This window comes from Lepidothrix coronata, unplaced genomic scaffold (assembly GCF_001604755.1).
Source record: "Lepidothrix coronata isolate B3197 unplaced genomic scaffold, Lepidothrix_coronata-1.0 Scaffold337, whole genome shotgun sequence".
NCBI lineage: Eukaryota > Metazoa > Chordata > Aves > Passeriformes > Pipridae > Lepidothrix > Lepidothrix coronata.
In genome coordinates, this window is record NW_016690517.1 from 90,814 (window position 1) to 109,524 (window position 18,711).

At 53.3% G+C, this 18,711-nt stretch overlaps 1 protein-coding gene across 1 annotated transcript in view; it reads right to left on the bottom strand.

Moving 5' to 3' along the window:
• The window catches only part of PIK3R5 (phosphoinositide-3-kinase regulatory subunit 5), a 29,607-nt gene continuing 10,896 nt past the window's right edge, over positions 1 to 18,711 (bottom strand). The window contains exons 4-19 of the mRNA XM_017838407.1: positions 17,613 to 17,681; positions 16,727 to 16,865; positions 14,369 to 14,438; positions 13,042 to 13,216; positions 12,368 to 12,521; positions 11,838 to 11,921; positions 9,955 to 10,702; positions 9,711 to 9,858; positions 9,481 to 9,606; positions 9,108 to 9,233; positions 8,224 to 8,317; positions 6,923 to 6,999; positions 5,621 to 5,714; positions 3,968 to 4,050; positions 3,664 to 3,773; positions 1 to 2,641 (exon numbers count right to left, since the gene is read on the bottom strand). Of these exons, the coding sequence (XP_017693896.1) occupies positions 2,500 to 2,641; positions 3,664 to 3,773; positions 3,968 to 4,050; positions 5,621 to 5,714; positions 6,923 to 6,999; positions 8,224 to 8,317; positions 9,108 to 9,233; positions 9,481 to 9,606; positions 9,711 to 9,858; positions 9,955 to 10,702; positions 11,838 to 11,921; positions 12,368 to 12,521; positions 13,042 to 13,216; positions 14,369 to 14,438; positions 16,727 to 16,865; positions 17,613 to 17,681 (2,439 nt within the window). The 3' untranslated portion in view covers positions 1 to 2,499. The remainder of the gene's footprint in view (positions 2,642 to 3,663; positions 3,774 to 3,967; positions 4,051 to 5,620; positions 5,715 to 6,922; positions 7,000 to 8,223; positions 8,318 to 9,107; positions 9,234 to 9,480; positions 9,607 to 9,710; positions 9,859 to 9,954; positions 10,703 to 11,837; positions 11,922 to 12,367; positions 12,522 to 13,041; positions 13,217 to 14,368; positions 14,439 to 16,726; positions 16,866 to 17,612; positions 17,682 to 18,711) is intronic.

Genomic DNA, 18,711 nt, shown 5'->3' on the forward strand with positions numbered 1-18,711 from the left:
TCGAAATAAATCAACATTTAATACTTTACAATTACTTTAAAAGTTCTTCGACCAGTATTTTACAGATCAGCACAGACTTTACACAGATTTGGTGAGGCTGCACATATGTACAAAGATGACCTGAAAGAACCCCACAATTCTTGTTTCCAGAAAGCATCAGAGGTCAAAACCTTGGCCAGGATTACGAGTCCTTAGAGTTTGTGCTTGTTTTTCCTCTATGGGTTGGAAATTCTCCAGTATTCCTGGAGGGCCAGGTGAAACCAGAGTGGTTTCTACCCTACCAGTGGCAGGGATATATTTAGCCACGGATATCAAGATCACAAATAGCAATGTTTTGACAGGATAAGGTGCTATTTTAAAGTATTGAACAACAATAACCAGCTGTCAAATTTCAGCCCCATTGGAGAAAACACACACAAACCTGCCCGGGAAATGAAAAGTCAGTGAAGAAAACTTATTCCAAGTGCATGGGAAGAGCCATTAAAATCTGTTTCTGATCCCTTGAGCCTGCTGGATTTAAAATAGTGATGCAGAGAAGTGCACAGCAGTGACCTCAGTGGTCCTGCCTCACCCTGCAGGCAGCCTGTGAGGGAGGAGACAGCCCAGCACGACCTGCCGAGCCTGTGCTGAGAGTGAGGGACGGACACTGCTCCATGCAGGAAGAGATGGTGCTCCTGGAGTCGGTGCATGGCTGGGGAAGGGGGGCCCTTGCTGGGAGTCCAAGCTGGCTCTGCGTCCTGCTGGAGCCAGAGCTGTTCAACATTCATGTTCAGCGGATCCTTCACCCCACAGGAGGGTCTTTTCTTGGAGTCCCCAAGGCAACACCATCCTTGGGATGGTTGATTCAAGTAGAAGGATGGAGCACAGAGGCCTCAGGAGCGTGTTCATGTCTCGTATTTGCTCATCTCTGGCCACTGGCACAAGTTACACACAACTGCTGAGGACACCAGAGCCAGCAAGGACCAAGATGTCACCCCTGGGGTGTCCCCAAGGGTGTGACCCCCCCACCCAAAGTGTCACCAAGCTGTCCCCAGCCACACAGTGGGAGTAGAAAGCAGGACCAGCATCCAGCAGGGCCAGGACCAGAGTTGATGGCACATGAGGGATTCCCCAAACACATCCAGGAGATATGGGGGAATCCACACATACCTGACCCATCACACTCTGGCTGAACCCTGCAGCCCCCCAGCAGTATTGGGGGCCCCTTTCAGACATTTCCAGGGAGCACATGTCCTTGGCATCAAGATCCTGAAGCAGGGAGCTGCCTCTTTATCTCTAGTACAACCCCAAAAACTACCAAGAAACAGCTTGAGGGCTCTGAAACTTTGAAAGGCTTTTCCAGTCTTATTTTTTTGCTCATTGGGTCAGAATACCTCTAAATACCCCCAAATATTGCACCTTTCTGTACCTACAGCCTTGCAGAGAGAAAGAAGAGGGAAGAATGCCTTTTGCCAGGGAGAGGGATCTCAAATCCTATTGTCCCTTGCAAGTGTCATTAGTGGTTCTGGTGCTGGGTCTTTCTCTATCAAAGGTGCCTCTTCAGGTGAGCTTAAGGCAATCCTAATGGTTTCCCTAGTGCTTCCCTCCCTCCCTGAGTTCAGCATGGTTCCAGATGTATTTCAAGCAGCTATTGAGGATTCAGCCTCTGGGGTGTCTCCAGCAAACAGTGCTGGGGAGCAGGAAGCAAGACCAGGGGCTGAACAGGGAATACTCATGGGTGAATGCTGAAACTCTGCAGAAATTGGAAACTCCTCTCCTGCAGGTCCTGGATGTCCATTAAATACACGGATACACGACATGCTGTCCATGCCCTGGAATGGCCTATGGCACTCAGTTCACTGGAACACACAGCAGTTTACAGCCCATGCTGGGGGCTTGCTGGGCTGCAGCTGGGTTGCTCCGCTTGTCTGCAAGACACCCAACCTTCAGAATTTAAAGGAAACCTTGAGAAAGCCCATCCTCATCCCCAAAGAACTGCCCTGAGCATCCTCGAGCTGTTAGAGGTGAAATGGCACCGGCTGGGTGATCTGTAACTGCACCCACATTGCAGGACACCTACCACCACTCAGCCAAGGACATTCATTGGCCAAAATATCCCCCCATGAGCTCACTTTCCCCACCCCAGATCCCACTGGCCTTGCAGTCACTGTCAAACACAGCCACAGCACCTTTTGCTGGCAGGAAAATCCCCCCGTCCTTGCCTTGCCCTCTTCACCCAGGTGTTGCCAGTTGGCTGAACCAGGTGGAGATCTCAAGGAAAGCACTTTCTTCCCATTGCTGAGGAATCCTGAGAGACACCAGAGCACACCACCAACGTTCCCATTTCCCAAGGATGGGCCAAGCCCAGACCAGGAGCAGCTCAGCCACCACAATAACACTTCAGCTACAGGATGTCTTGGATGAGCACGGCTGGGTGTCCAAAGAAGGACAGTCAGCTTCCTTTTCCTGAGCCTGGATTGGTGTGGGATGGGAGTCTGGTCTGGAAGGACACAGGGGTCTTCAAGGCAGTGCTCCACTGAAGGTGGCAATGGGTAAACACAGGAGAGAGTGGAACTCAGAGGGGTCCTGGGCAGGCAGAGAGCACCCTCTCAGTGCAAAGGGATCACTGTCCCTGGGTTTGTAGCACACAGAGATCTCACACCTGCAGGGGAACAAAGAGAAACCAAGATCTAAGTATACTCTAATATTATAGTACAGTATATTCTGATAATTTAGGATATTCTGTGTATATCCTGGTATTCCTCAGGTGCAGCAGGAATATCTAAAACCAAACAGGAATCAGTGCAGCCTTTAACAGGACTGGAGTCTGAGTGCTGGGAGTTCAGGTCTTTCAGCTGGCTCAGACTGGGACCAAGAGCAGAACCATCCATAAAGAGTATTTGCTGAAACTCATTGGAAAAACAACTTTTGCACCCTCCCCCAAGTTTTGGGGAGATGGAAGGAGCTCCTTTACCATTTCATGCACTGAACTCCACTATCCCCTGAGTTTCATGATAAACAACTTTAGGAGAAACACTTCTCTTTGGGGTTAAGACATAAGATCCCCAATATTTTTCTGTTAGAGGCAGCATAACCTTGCAGAGTTCTGCTCAGTCTGAGGGAGAAATTACAATGTCTGTACATCAACTGGTTTGATCTCTTGTGCTCATGGAAATATCTTGTCTACACTGAGATTTCAAATTTCACCACCTAGGGAGCCACTCTGGTGCCCTGAGGAGACAACAGAGATGAACAGTCCAGTGAACAATTCCTGCTCTACCCCAGACTCTCCCATGAAGATCATGGATTCCTTCTGGGGATGCCGAAGGCAGGGAAGGACCCAAATGAGGTTTAGAAGTTGAAGGCTCTGCTCATATACCCAGTGCTCTTCAAACACCTCATTATCTCACATAGCCTCCAGTTTATTGCTGGAAAAGATGTCTTCAGGGTTGAAGAGTTGACTGGGGCCTTCATGAAGGTAAACTCCTGCTGAGACATGAGCAGGACCACCCATCCCAGCTGAGCTCAGCTGCCCTGCAGAGCCTGGGGCTGTATCACCCAGCTTGGGCAGCTGGCACAGACCCACCACGGTGCTCAGGACCTCATCCCCCCCACTTCACAGGCAAGCCCTGGACACAGGATGCACCATCCCAGGAGTGCAGTTGGCCCCATTTCAGTTCCTACCTGGTTACACTCTGCAGGATCTTCTGCTCATCCTGGTCCAGGCACACAGCAAAGGAGGACTGGACACCGATAATCTGGACCTTGTCTACTTTTATCTGGGACACACTGATCTGCTGAGAGAATGAGAGCTGGGGTGAGGGAGCTGGTGGGCTCAGTGCACTCCCCTGTGCAGGGGAGGGGAGCTGGGCACCCCTAAGGCAGGTCTGGGGGCCACCAGCAAACAGATCCCCAAGGAGCTGCTCTATCCAGCTGGGTCAGGCCAACCTGACCTTACCAAGTGTAAAAGCACCATGATTAGAGTTACCTGATTGAAACTTTTTTTGGATTTGGAGTTTTGCCTTTTGACCACCTCTGTCATGGTTAAGTTGAGACACTCTGTCTTTGAGGCTGTAACAAAACAAAACTGCAATCAACTGGGGTTTCTGGACCACTGGTGAGAACCCAAGTGGTCCCTCCACCCCTCAAAGCACCCCAGTGGCTCCAGCAGGACCCCATTGCTGGGGAAAATGCAGTACAGTTCCAGCTTTCCTTCCCTCAGGCTAATCCACATGGAAAGCAAGCAACAGGGACACAGAGGGAAGAGGACATTTAACTGTCTTAGGACCCAAACAGGAGAAAAAAACATTGCCCCATCATCATGAGGAAATTTTAACTCTCCCAGCATCTCCACTTGGAGATGCTTCTTCGTGCCTGGAATCACAGTGACATCCTGTGGTCAAACTGCTGAATGTGAAAACCAATGGAGATCATCCAGGGGACCAGATTTCTCTTGGAAGGAGGGAGATCCATGAAGCTTCTCCTCAGAGTGGAGCTGAGGACACCCCCTGATGCAAAGCCACAGCACTGGCAGCACAGGTGAAGCTCCTGAACTAGAGCAGGAACAACCAACTCGAAGTATAGAGGAGCTGACAAACTAAATCCTGCTGGTTTTTCTCCCAGAGTTGTCTGCATGGCTTCATGGATGGGGCAGCAAGAGAAGAGAGAGGAGGGATGGAGGTTTAGGTGGAGCTCCATGGAGCATGTAGGGGATGTCTCCTACTTGGCAGATCAGCCATTTGCCTTGACTATTCTGTTCACAAACCCCACATCTGCCAGGAACAAAGCACACAAGGAAAAAGGAACTAAAAATCCCTCAGTTTATTCAGAATTGGATGTGTGAATGCCAAACCAGCAGTTCTTGAGCAAGAACAAACAGATCACTTCACTCTTGTGACCAGTGAGGGGACTTGAGGAAACAGCTGGAGCTGAGTGAGGGGAGATGTAGGTTGGATCTCAGGAAAAGGTTTTTCACCCAAAGGGTGGTTGAGCACTGGAATCACAGCACCAAGCCTGTCTGAGTTCAAGCAGCATTTGGGCAATGCTCTCAGGCACACGGTGTGACACATCCTGTGATTCTATTGCTTCTAAATACACACATGGACTAAAAGTCTTGGTGCTTTTAAAGGGCTCAAAGCTTTATTAATTGGAAACCTGAGTAGAAAAAAAGCCTTATGGAGCCAACCCACATGGCAGGCAGCTCTCTCTGAGCTGCAGGAAGGGGACCAGGCTGAAGCACCAGCTTAGCAAGAGCTGCTGAAAGCTGGCTGTGAGACATGGCTGCTGTGGATGCAGGACAAGCACCTTGCTCTGGTCCTGCTTCATCTAACAACAGTTGTACCTCACTACTAAACAAGTGTTGCTCTGGAAAGCACTTCCCTCCAGCAATCATCCTGCTGTTTGGATCATCCCAGCCCCATCCCTAATGGATATTCCATTTTCCAGCTGGAAGCTTTAGGACAGTGGGACATGAAATTCCCTTTGTCCCTGATGTGATGCCAAGGACTAGGGAACACCAGGCACCTCCCATGTATCTCCTGTGTTCACACAGCCCTCATTTGCCCCAGCCAGAAGATCCACACTGTCCTGTCACTCCACCAGTCCCTCCCACTGTTCCCTAGGCACAGCCACCCCTACTCACCAAGTTCTTCATACTTCTTGCAGGCTTTGCTAAGGTTGACAGACGTGCAGACCTTCTCAACATCATTCCAGTGACTTCTTCCACTGACAGCTGTCTGCAGGGACCAAGCAGAACCCAGAAGAGAGAATCACAGAATCAATTAGCTTGGAAAAGGCCTTTAAGATCACCGAGTCCAACCCTAAATATGACACTGCCAAGCCCACCACTAAACCATGTCCTTAAGCACCACATCTACATGTCTCTTAAGTACCCCCAGGGATGGTGAGTCAAGCACTGCCTTAAGCAGCCTGTGCCAGGGCTTGACAGCCCTTTTGGTGGAGAAATATATCCCAAGATCCAACCTGAACCTCCCGTGGTGCATTTCCTTTTGTCCTGTCCCTTGTTCCCTGAGAGCAGAGCCCGACCCCCCCCAGCTCCCCCCTCCTGTCAGGGGGTTGCAGAGCCAGAAGGTCCCCCCTGAGCCTCCTTTGCTCCAGGCTGAGCCCCCCCAGCTCCCTCAGCTGCTCCTGCTGCTCCAGCCCCTTCCCAGCTCCGTTCCCTTCCCTGCACACGCTCCAGCCCCTCAATGTCTCTCTTGTCTGAGGGCCCAGAGCTGCCCCAGCACTGGAGGTGCCCCAGCAGTGCCAGCACAGGGACAGTCCCTGCCCTGGGGCTGTGACACACCATGGCTGGCACAGCCCAGGGGCCATTGGCCTCTTGCCCACCTGGGCTCACCTGGGCTCATGTCCAGCCCCTGTCACCAGCACCCCCAGGGCCTTTCCCACCAGCAGCTTTCCAGCTGCTCTGCCCCAAACCCGGAGCTGTGACCCCACCACAAATGCCACACTCCAGGCTGATGCCACCCTACCTCCCACCCCACACCATCCAGTGTGGGCTGGCTCACATCTGGATTCACTTGGAGCTGCACAAAGTTTGAGTAGGCATAAAAATTCATTTAATCTTGGATTCACAAAAAAATTGCCCAGGCAAAACCACTAAATGACTGCAGAGGAACCAATAAAACAGGAATACTGCTGTGCCCAGCACAAGATTGCTCCCTGGAGGCAAAGTCTACCTGTGTCAAGTGGCACTGAGAGCACAAACAGCCTATGGAAGATGGTTACACATTCCATTTTACTGGGCTGAACAGGAGTGGAAAGCCACCTCCAATTAGCCACTAAATAGACAATTAGCTTGAATTTGGCTTGGATTCGAGCTCCTCCAGCAGACTGTCAGCCTTGCCTCTCTCAGCCCCCAGATGAGACTTGCCTGCCCAGCACAGAGGTGGATTCTGCCCCGTTTGTGTGAGTCCCACACACTCACCTTGCTGTAGGCAATCTGTAGTGTTAGTGGGATTGCTTCCCTGTCTCCATCTATGCCCAGCCTTTTGCTGCCTGGACCTGCACAAAACAAGGAGCAAATGTCACACAGTGGCTTTTTATCCCCATCCTTCACTGGCTACTGATAGAGCAGCACAATCAGTACCTACACAAAGGGGGGGAAATGGTTTGCTGAACACGGCTGTGGAGCAAAAAGGCAAAAAAAAAGAAAAGGTGGCTTCAAAGCTGCCAGAAAGCAATTAATCCCGTGCAGAAATTCCAACACAAAGCACCACAAGCCGCTGTGCAGAACTGACAGAGGCACTGGCTAAGCTGGCGCAGAGGGGTCAGTGCTCCAGGGAAAACACAAAGCAATAAAAGGCCACATTGCTAACCCGGCTCCTGTTTTTCCAGGCATATTTCTGCCCGCATTAAATTAGCCTTGAAATACTGTGCCCAACACTTCCTAAGTCTTTTCCCCCCCCCCCACTCTGGATAATTTTTTGCAGATGTGGTGTTTCATCACACAACCCAAGGGAAAACCATCCGAGTCAGGATTGGTGGTTTCACGAGTTAGTGGGAAGAGGTCTTGCCCAAGCCTGTATTTTGGGGGAGTGGGGTGGTGACACTTCACGTGGGGGATGCTTTATGAGCTCTGTTCAGAAAGACAAGGCGAGATCACAGAAAAGCAGCTGGTTAAAGACGTGAAGCCGCGTGTTTATGTGCAGTACTGTGGGTTGGCCACGAGAGGTCTGTGTGCGCTGCACCAGGGCACGATGGCCCGGCTGCCGGGACGAGCTGGAGATGCTCCTGCCATTGCTCCTCCTCTCTAATACTATTAATTTTACGAATTCCTAACATAAATGTACATTCAGGAAGGCTCCAAGCGCGCACACACATAAACCTTGCTTTGCCCAGTAAACTAAGGAAACGGAAATATGGGTTTTATAAATGCCATTCCGGGAGAAAGCACAAACAGCAGCAAAAAGAAAAGATGTAAAGCTGCATTTGACCAGGTGCTGATGAAGGGAAGGAAATGGGCTTGCAGCTGTTTTGTTGTAAATCCATTTTAGAGTTAACAGCAGCAAACCCAAAGCTTTGCCATGTCTTTGCTCCTGAAGAGGAGTGCAAGAATTAGGATATTTCTCTTCCAAATTAGTGAAGAGCTGTCTGAACCTTTGCTCAGGCTGGATCAGACATGTCCCACAGCCCATGCTCCCTCCAGCCCCTCTTTCCCTTCACCTCCCAGCCCCATGGTTTGCAGACCCCCAGAGTGGGTGGGTGGGTGCAGCAGCAGGTACAGACCTGATGCCTTGATGGCCCGTGTGGCTGCTGAGTGGCCCAGCTCGAGGGAATGGATGAAGACTTCGGTCATCTTTTCTCCCCCGATGAAGGTGAGCTGCCAGGGGAGAACAGTGAAGATGTGGTGGTGAGACCACCCAGCCTGTGCCAGGCAGTGTTCACCTCTCTAACTCCTTTCCACAGAAAACAGGTCAGTTTGGGAAAATCCTTTCATGTTCTCAAAACACACCTTTCAAGAGCTGCTCTGGGTGACACTTGTCTTTAGCTGTACTTCAGGCTGCTCTAACAGACCACCAGCAAGTCAAACAACCCAAACCCTAACTTTTACTAAAAGAAAACTCCACACCCCACTGGAAAGAAACTCCATGATGAGTCTGGGCATTGCTTTGAGAGCACAAATTCCATGAAAAGCAGCAGCTGGGCTCACCACAGCCCCACTGCATCTGGTCCCGAGTCACAGCACCAAAACAGTTGTTTTAGCCCCACATTCAACTTCCCCACCACATCTGCCACAGGCACACAGCTGGGTGTGGAAAACAGGTTCATGGAGGGGCTTGGTTTGGGACACAGAGCACTGGAGAGACTTCCAGCAATGTGAATAACCTGCCAGCACTGACAGGCATTGATTTGTGTCATGAGGAAAGGAATTATGATGGAAAACTGCTTGTGTGACTTCAGTATGGTCTGGGCAGGATCTGCATGCTCTCAATTCCCGAGCCAGGAGCATCAGCTAAGTAATGTGGACACTCAGAGACCAAGCTCTGCCTCACCAGCACGTGGTGGCTGTGACACACCCACATCGCTTCACAGGCAGGTCCCAACCTGGTGGCACAGGCAGAAGACCCTCCCTTTCCCCTCAGAAGATGGGGCTGAGCCCCTTTGCCTACCTCTGTCTGGTAGAGCTGCAGCAGGACGGGGCGTGTGGCGAAGCGGCAATAGTAGAGGATCATGTCTGCCAGGATGGGCAGCTGCTCCTGGGAGTCCTCCTGGGGCTCAGCCTCCGGCTTGGCAGACTGTGGTGGGAGAATAAGTCAGCACCATGATGGGGTATGTGGTACTTACATCCAGAACTGTCCATCCCACCCCACTGGGGACAGAAACCCTCCTTCTGACCACCAGGAACCATCTCCATCCTGTGTCCATGTCACACAGGCTCTTGTAGAAGATCGTGGTGGCCCAGTGCTAAGCAGAAGTTTCTCTGATCAGGTCCCCAGTTCCTCTGCGGAGCAGGATGAGCCCTACCAGCTGGCACACACGTACCTGACACAGGACGTCCATGGGCAGGTTCATCAGCCCAAGAACGTTGCGCTCGTACCATGGGTCCAACACACCAATGTAGTGGGAGATGTCGTTAGTGCTGCTCTCCATCCCAGCCAAGGTGGGATCCTGAAACCACACACACTGGGGTCACTCCGAGGGTCCCCCAGGCTCCCCTCAACCTGCCCTGCCAGCCCTGGTACCACAAGCCCCATGGTGAGCAGGACACCTACCTGTGCCCGGAGCTGTGGGTCCCCCAGGGCTGGGGAGGGATGATGCATCAGGGGCGTCGAGGGAGCCAAGCAGCTCCTCTTCACCGGGACGTAGAAAAACTGCAGCTTGAAGTACCTTGTCAGTGAGGGGCAGGTGCTCTCCTTGAGCCTGGGAGAAGGTGGAGAGGGCTGGGTGAGCAGAGCAGCGGGGAATGTCCCAGCAGGGCCAGGTCCCCGCGGTCAGACCCCACACCTCCCGGCTCACCTGAGGTTGCTGTAGGCTCGGGCCACCTTCCCCGAGATGCGGTCGGAGCCGAACACCACGACACGCAGGGTGGACACCTTGGTGTCCTCGTCGTAGCTGAGGAAGGGCCGCCGGGGCAGGCTGAGGTGCCGGGGGGCCAGCGGGGCCGGCAGGCGCTGGCTCAGCACGTGCTGCGGCAGCGAGTGCGCGCGCCGGGAGCGCGCCGGGACGCGCAGCCGGGCCTGCGACGCGCACAGGCTCTCGGCACGGCGCAGCGGCAGCGAGCCCGTGTCCGGGCAGTCCTTCAGCTCCCTCCTCAGCACCAGCTGGCTTTTGCTCTTGAACAGTCTGTAGATCTTGGTGGTCAGTGTTTGCCTGTATTTGTGGTGGGCCTTCTCCGCCTTCAGCTCCGTCCTCCCCACCATGTCCAGGGAGCTCTCGTCGCTGTCCTCTGCGTACCCGCTGTCCATGCAGTCCTTCAGGCTGGAGACGAATGACTTCAGGGACTTCCTGGAGACCACTGTCAGCTCCGAGATGGAGTCCTTGGAGGAGGTGAAGAGGGACATTTGCGAGGGCTTAGATCCCTCCTCTGACAGCACAGAGTACACGGAGTCACTGGAAATGGCACAGAGGGGGGAAAGCAGCGAGTCCCGCTCAGGGGAGCAGCCGTCGGTTTCCACATCCTCCTCCTCTTCATCCTCCTCCTCGTTCTCCGAGGCCATGGGCTCAACAACGCTGCACTCCTTGCTGAGGACATCACTGAGGATATCTGAAAGGCAACCAGAGGCAGATCCACCTGGGCTCCAGCAGAACCATTGCATTTGTGATGGCCCCAGATGTGATGGCCCCAGACAACACCACCACTATGTCATGGCCAGTACTCTCTTTGATCCTGCGTGGCTTCAAACAAGGAGCTGGAAACCTCCTCCTGAATGTTTTCAGATTTCCCTAAAGTGCTCAGTTGCAACGCAAAACAAAACGTATTTCTCTCCCTAAGGTCACACTCTGTTTGGGTTCTCAAAAGGCAAACACTCCTTGGGCTTCTGCTTCCTTCCTATACAGCTTTCACAATGCACTCCAGGTTTAACCAGAGGGCAGGAGGAAAGCCAGGTATTCGGCTGATCAAACCCCAAAATGAACCCACTGTGGCTTCCTGGCAAGGCTGGACTCACTGCAAAGCCTGAGCCAGAGGTCTACTCCAGTTTGCTGGGGCCAGCAGGGACCACTGAACACTCACAGGAACACACAAGGTCTTCCAGGAATGGGGAAGCTGGAGAGACCAGCTTGGCAGAAGGGGAACCCGCTGCTTCCCCTCCAAAACTGCTGTGGCCGGGCTGAGAGCACAGCAAAGGCACCCACTCCTTGGCCATCCCTGCTGAGGGGGTGAAGAGCTGTCAGGTCTGACCAGTCTCAATTCCACAAAGTCTCAGTATCCCAGTCAGGCTTTCCCAGCAGCAATTATTTCCAGGGCATAAGCAAGGTTTCCTCCTTGCAGAGGAGCTTCCTACCAAACAATGTCTTGTCCTACCAATATTCCCATGGACTTGGGTGCAATGAATTTATTCCGGCTTAAGGCAAGGTACAACCCCGCCCAGGAGATTAAGCCCTGCATGATTTGTCTCTGGAAAAACGTGATTTGGGGCCACCAGTGTCCTGTGCCCTCTGCTTGGGATCACAGCAGGCATCACACCTGAGCTGTCACCCACATCCTGTCCCATCCAGGGGACACTGACACCCACTGGGTCATTTCTCCCTCCAGCACCAACAATGTGTTATCAGCTCTTTCACACACCCAGCTGGATGTGGCAGTCCCAGCCAAGCTGAAACGCTGCTCAGTCACCCCTGGAATGGGGAACAAAGGGCTGTGGTCTCACTGGGATGACTGGGGGACCCCCTCCACTTACCGAAGTTATCCTGGTCCCAGCTGTACGTGTAGCAGCGGGCGGCAGGGATGGGGATGGTGTGGAGCTTGTGGGGCTGAGCCTCACCTGGGAAGAGAGGAGGGAGAGGACTTAGTTTCCAAGGATCCCCAACACCACCCCTGCCAGCCTCTCCTGGTGGGAGATGCCACCCACCCCACGCACACATTTTGGGCAGCCCAGGTCATGCTGAACACCGATGATGCCAGTCACATGCAAAGGGGATGAGGGGACATTTCACACCCCTAAGAGCCATCAGACATCACAGCTACCAGCAGTTTCTGATTTAATGTTTTCATCTCACCCATACAGGCTGGACAATTTGTTTTGTTGCTGTTTTAATGAAACCCTTTCTGGCTCATTGCGTGGTTACGAAGCAGGACCTGGGTTGGTGCTTTTTTTGTTGTAGCTTTTTCGCTCGGTCGAGACTTTGTGCAAAATGTTCGCTGCTGCTGCTGCAGGGGCTGAGCCTGCAGAACACCCTGGAGAAAAGAGGGGCCTGGGGGGTTTCTCACCCGTGATGGCAGGAAAGGAGGCGGCCCCAGCGATGTCCCTGAGCACAGCCTGGAGCCGCTCCCGGGCCAGCCCGGGGTCGCTGCTGGCAGCTGCGATCTCCTGCGCGTCGGCGGCACTGGAGTAGATCTCCAACAGCTCTTCCAGCGTCTTGGACTGGGGGAGCAGAGCCAAGGTGAGAGACTGAGGGGTTCCCTCCACACAGGCAACACACAGGTCCTTGGGTAGGATCACAAACTGGGGAACTCTCTCCCTCCACCGCCCTCTACCCCCTTTCAAGTCGGCCAAAACTTTAGCGAAGAAAATAAAAGCGTGTTTGAAAACACCCAAGGGGTTTTCTTCAAAATTTTTTGCCTCTCCTCCGAGCGTTTCTCTGGTCAAACAAACACTTTTGCTGCACTTCAAATCTGGGGGCCCTTCCTCTCTACACTTAGGGATGGAGAAAGGAGGAACAGGGTAAAAGGCAAGTGACCCCCCCACGCACACTTCACAAAACCCAAGTGCAGACCTCAGGTCTGACCTGAGAAGTGAAAGACGTGTATCTTTCCTACAAGAAGTGTTATCAAAACTTCTTTTCTTTTGCCAATTATGTACTATTTTGGTCAGGAAATCCAGTAGCTGACTGCACGAAACTGCTCTCAGCGGCATCCCCAAAGCCGGGGCCGTCCCAGCCTACCTTCAGGAGGTGGTGCAGGCTGTCCAGGTCGCAGCAGGTGCCAAAGTTGGCCTGGTAGAGGTGCTCGAGGAGCAGGACGAGCGTGGCGTGCTGGGGATGCTCACTGGCACTCAGCTTCTCGGCGATGGAGAGGAACTCACTCTGCACCTCGGAGCGGTTGAGCAGCAGCACCGTCCTGGGGACAAGGGGACACCAGTTAGGCCAGGCTTGGACACTGGTGGTGAACCCCAGGCAGGGCTCCAGCCCAGCAGCCAGTTGCTCTAACCAGACACGGGATGAAGTGGGCCCCTAAACTGTCTTTCTCCTCCAAGATGCAGGTCAGAGAAGAAGCTTTAAGGAGAAGAGCCACATTCTTCAGCTGCATTTTTGCTCCAGACCACAACATGAACATCCACAGGCTTTGAATTCCCAAACCTGCAGCCCAGACAGCACGTGCTTCTGTTCATGGGCAACAGCACTCGGTGTCCACTGAGCAAAACTGGCTCTGAATTAAGGATGTGCTGGGGTGTGCTTGGATCTAGAAAGCTCAGGCAACGGGCACGAGCTTCCAGTAAGCCCAGAGTTCAGGAACTGGACTTGATGATCCTTGTGGGTCCCTTCCAACACAGGATATTTTAGGATTCTACGACCTGTGCCAGGTTTTCAGGGCTCTTTATGAAAATACAGCCAATACACCAGCGCTGCTGGGTGAGATAAGGGTGCAGATCCAGGGCTGCACGGCGTGAGTGGACAAGCCAAAAGAGAAGGACACTCCTCCTGCACAGAGTGGCTGTGCCTGAAGGACTGTTCCTGAGGCTGGGCTCAGCCAGGACAGCAGACAGCACCCAGGCTCATTTCCCTATTTACAAATGAGGTGCCCTGGTAGGGGAAAAGGTTCAGCCCTCAAACAAGGAGCAAAGTCTGACTTGTGCTCAGAGCTGCAAGGCTTTCATTCAGCACTGCACTGGGACTGGGATGGACTTGCTTCTGCCCCCTGTTGGGGTGGTGGCTCCCAAACTCACAGATCACAGTATTTCCCAGCTGTTCTCCAATGTGTGCTGAGATCAGCAGCTCCCTGTGGAGGAGACTTTGCCTTCCCCAGCTGTTGTCACCCAGATCTGCAGCCCTAGAGTTAAGCAGTCCTGCAGGATAACTGGCTTGGGGAGCCTACAGACCTAGTCCCACAGCTGTGGAAATGCTACAGCCACTCTCCTCATCCCTTCCCACAGCTCAGCCCAACTATCCAGCCCTTCTCCCCAGCACCCACCACGACCCTTTGAGATGCTGCTCAGTGTCAGAGCGTGGGGGTGCCACAGAGGGGACCAGCAGTGCCCATGGCCACACTCACACAGTGGAGCTCTGGTAGTTCTTCACAGGCAGCCCCTGCTCTGTCCTCACCAGCCTCTGGAAAGTGATCCCTGGGGAGAGAGCACAGGACATGAGGAATGGAACTACTGCAGACTCTTCTGCCTCAACAGCACATCGACTTTGCCTCCCAGTGTAGTGCAGACATGGCTGAGTTGCTGCTTGGAATGGGAATGGCCCTACCAAAAGTCCTCACAGAGACAAGACACAGCTACAGTGTAAAGGGACCAGCCCAGGAACAAGGAAGCTTGGGAGGTAAAGGGTAAAAGCCCAGAGTGATGGGGAAAAAAAGGATGAGACAGGAGAACTGCTCCACCTCTGGTCCCTTCTGCTCTACTGCTAATGTGGGATGGGAATTCCATGGATTTGGCAGCTTTTCCCACTTGCTTTAGCCCCCCAGGCCCTTGATGTCACTTATGGACAGGAGGTCACTGCCACCTTCCCTCCCACAGGTGGAGCCCAGACTGGCCCCAGGAGGAGAGAGGCTGGTGTGGGCAGCCACAGCCCTGGATGGCTCCCTGGGATTGTCCCCAGGATGCCACTGGGAACCCAAACCAGGTGACATCAGATGGATCTGCACTGGGTGGGAACAGCAAAGCCAGTGTCTCCCCCAAACAGCAGGACTGGGGCACATCTTGGGAAAGATCTTATGGCATCAACAAGATCCTGCCCCCTTATCAGTGCAGGCAGCCACATCCCAACCCAGCTCAGCAGCCTGGGAGCAGCACCCAGGGGGGGCTCAGGTTGATCACACAGGGCCCCTGATGACAGCAGCATTCACCCTTCTTGCAGAGGCACCAGCCCCAGTGAGCAGATCAAAGCTATTGCATTCTTGGCAAATATTGACAACAGCTTGTTCTCAGTTAATATTTACCCTCATCTCAATAAAAAGCTTTTGCTTCAGCCTCACAGCAGGTCACAGAGGCCATGTAACAAGCCTGGAAGAGCCCGTAAGGCCCTGGCCAGCTTACCAGGACAGGTAAGCTGTCTCTGGGTCCAGCTGAGGGGAGAGGCCACGGTGAGGGGCAGCACTGGGCTACTCAGCCACTCCAGCCAATGCCTCCCACATGGCATCTTGGGCAGGGGTGGGGGAATCCACTGTGCTCACAGGAGGGGAAAGTTTTTGGACCAAAGTCCCCAGCTCACACAGCACTGGGCACTGGTGATGGTGGTGATGGCACAAGAGCAGGGTGTAGCAGCCCCCCCTCCCCAGCACTGGAGCTTTCCAGCAGTGTGTAAAACAGCCCTGACTCAACCAGACCCTGTCTGGTGGCCATGGCCATTTATGCTGGGGGTAAAGCAGCCATTCCAGCACTCACAATGCACAGGGTCTGGGGTTTTTTTTTCATCCTTTCATTCATTTGAAAGCACATTTCATCCCACCTACATCTACAAGCTCCCATCTCACAGGATGCTGCTGCCATGACAGAGACCCTGCATTTCACATCCTCACCAGGGCTCTCTGAAGCAGCTTCCCAGTCTGAGGAGGTGGGGAGCACCCCCAGCCTCAGCCACAGCCCACACCCCCCTCCAAGGCCTCTCAAACCCTCCTCAGAGTCAGCCTTGCTGTCATGGCCCTGCACAGGATTAAACACGGGCTGGAATCTGCTCTGTGTGATAACAGCTCTTCAAAAGCCACCAAAAGACTGGGAGATTAGGAAAAAGGGCCTTTTAGAAATAATTGGAAGAGCTGCTCCATTGGGAACAACAGGACATCTAGGAGGAGTCCTTAATTAAGGGGAGCACTGCTGCTGCTGCTGGATGTGGCCAGAGCTGGATCACAAGGTAGTGTCTGGGCTGTAAAGAACGAGCCAGGGAGTCCCTCAGCCCTATGGAAATCTCCACGCAAGGGCAGGCTCGGAGGCTCCAGCCACCTTGATGCCAGTGAATGGACTCACTGTTATCACCCCAGTTGCACCTCAAACAAAGGCCAGGGCTGGGAGGGAGCAGCCAGCACGTGCTCTGCCATGGAAAAGACCCACCAGACTGAAAGGCAGCCAGGAAATAGTTACCCATTTTGCTAATTCCCCACGCTGGGAGTCCCCAGGATGCTCCCACCACCTTGGCAGCCACCAAAAACACCACCCTGCCCTGCTCCTCCAGGGGAGTCTGGTATCACCCTGTGCTGGACCACATCCCGAGGATGCAGGGCAGAGTCCTCACCTCCTGGGAAAACTGAGGTTTGGGATGCCCAAGGTAAGTGGGGATACCACGCTCACAGGACTCATGAAGCAAGGGGGGAATGAGACAGCAACACCAGGGGAGCAAACACGGGCAGTGCAGGCAGGGGGTGTTTTTGGGGAAGCAGTGGCAGCAGCACGTGCAGGGCAGGAGCGCTCACCAGGGGCCCTCAGCTCATTGCTGATGAAGGTGAGCAGCTCACGGAAGATGTCACAGTAGGGCACAGGCCAGGTCAGGAAGCTGTGGTACACACTGGCAGCTTTCAGGAGCAGGTCGGAGCCCGGCGGGAAGTGAGGAGCCTGCGGGGCACAGGGAGACACGGTCAGAAAGGGAGCGAGGACACAAACTGCAACTGCAAGTAAAAACTCGAGGGGTTAGGCTGGAAGTGGGAGGAGGAGAAGCAAAGCAGAGGTTCACCCTGTGACACCCCATCTTCTCCCAAGGAAGGGTCGAAGGATCCCCACTGGGCACAGCTCCAAGAAAGCTCCTTCCGCTCTGCACCTTCCCAACCTCCCGGCTGTGGCTCACGTGCCAAAGCCTATATATAAATTCCTTTTCAACCACCACAGACACATACAGATGAATTGCATTACAGCCTGTGCTTTTGCAGGATCTGGCAGCAATGATTTCCTTGGGATAATGATGCATTGTGCTAGTAATAATAATAATAAAAAAAGTACTTCCTGTGAAGGCTCCGCTCCTTCTTTTCATTCACACTGCCAATGTATTTTGCACAAGTATAAAGGGTAATGAAAAAATTTCCCTTCTCTGCACAGAGATATTGTCCATCTCCTTTTCTGATTAGCCCACCCTTTAAAAAATAGCTTAAACATCCTGAAGCTCATTTTTTTTTTCAGTCAGCTTGTGCAATGGTTGTTTGATCCTGATCTCTACCAACTTGTACAGAATCTTTTTGTGAGATGAACTGATCAAAGCAGGCCGTGGTGTTTCAGACAAAGCCACCCTGACTTCAGTGACTGCTCCATGTGGCTCCATGGCCTCCCTGGGGCTGGGATCCAGCTCCATGCAGCAGCCTCAGCACTTACACAGAGGACGGCGGAGTAGAAGAGCAGAGCCAGGGGCGTCACCAGGTCGTAGTCGCACTTCTCCTGCACCTGTAGGAAACAGCCCGAGGGCAGGAGGATGAGCTGGGCTGCTTGCCATGAGCACCACCCAAAAGGATCCTTGGAGGTACCAGGGAACTCCCCAGCAGTGCAGCCGAGCACCCAACCTGCACCACCACACCACCGTGCCCGGCAAATTCCATCATCCCGACGGGAAAACAACCCCTAAAGCCCCACTAATCCACACCAATGGGGCAGAGAGATAAGCACAACCTCCTGCTCTGCCTCTGCTCAGATCTGGCCAAGCTCCCAGCCCTTTGATGTTCCTGATCCTTGCACAGTTCCATGAAATTCCATGGAAGTGCCTCAAAGCAGGCAGCCAGGAGAGGCAGGGAGGCAGCCCAGCCCCTGCAAACAGCTTGCAAAGCTCAGCAGCACAGTGAAATCCATGTATTTGCATCCCAGGCTTTGCCAGGGAATACCCAGCAGAACTATTTCACTGAGGGACACAGTGATAGCTCAAGGATATACTTACAGACAGTCTCCCCTCGTTCATGAGCACAGCACAAAGTGCAATAAACCCCTACAATAAACCCTAATGTAATAAACCGCTCTCTGCAACAAGATCAATTCCAACCATTACAAAAATACATAAATGAACGTAACCAAATTGTGCTAAACTTAACTGCTATCAGCTCTGCAGCCTTTCTTCCCCAAAAAATGAAAGGCAGCATTTACCCCATCATATGAATCCCAGTGCTGGGTATTTAGGAAACACATCACTGTTTCCTGCCACATCAAGGGATTCCTCCAAGGCCTTCCCTGCCACAGCCTGGGATGACCCTGCTCAGCCAGCGATGCCTTGAGGTTCTCTGGCACATGGTGGGACCACAGCAGGTCAACAGATTGGCCCCATTGCCACTTCACCTCCCTGCTGTGCCTCACCCCACTGTCACCTGCTGGGCTGCAAACCCCATCCGTGGTCCTCAGTGTCGCAGCTCCACAGGAAGCCCGGCAGGGATACAGAGAAGTTCCATCCAAAGCAACAGGAACCTTTCAATTTGCTCTGCTCTGGACCAGC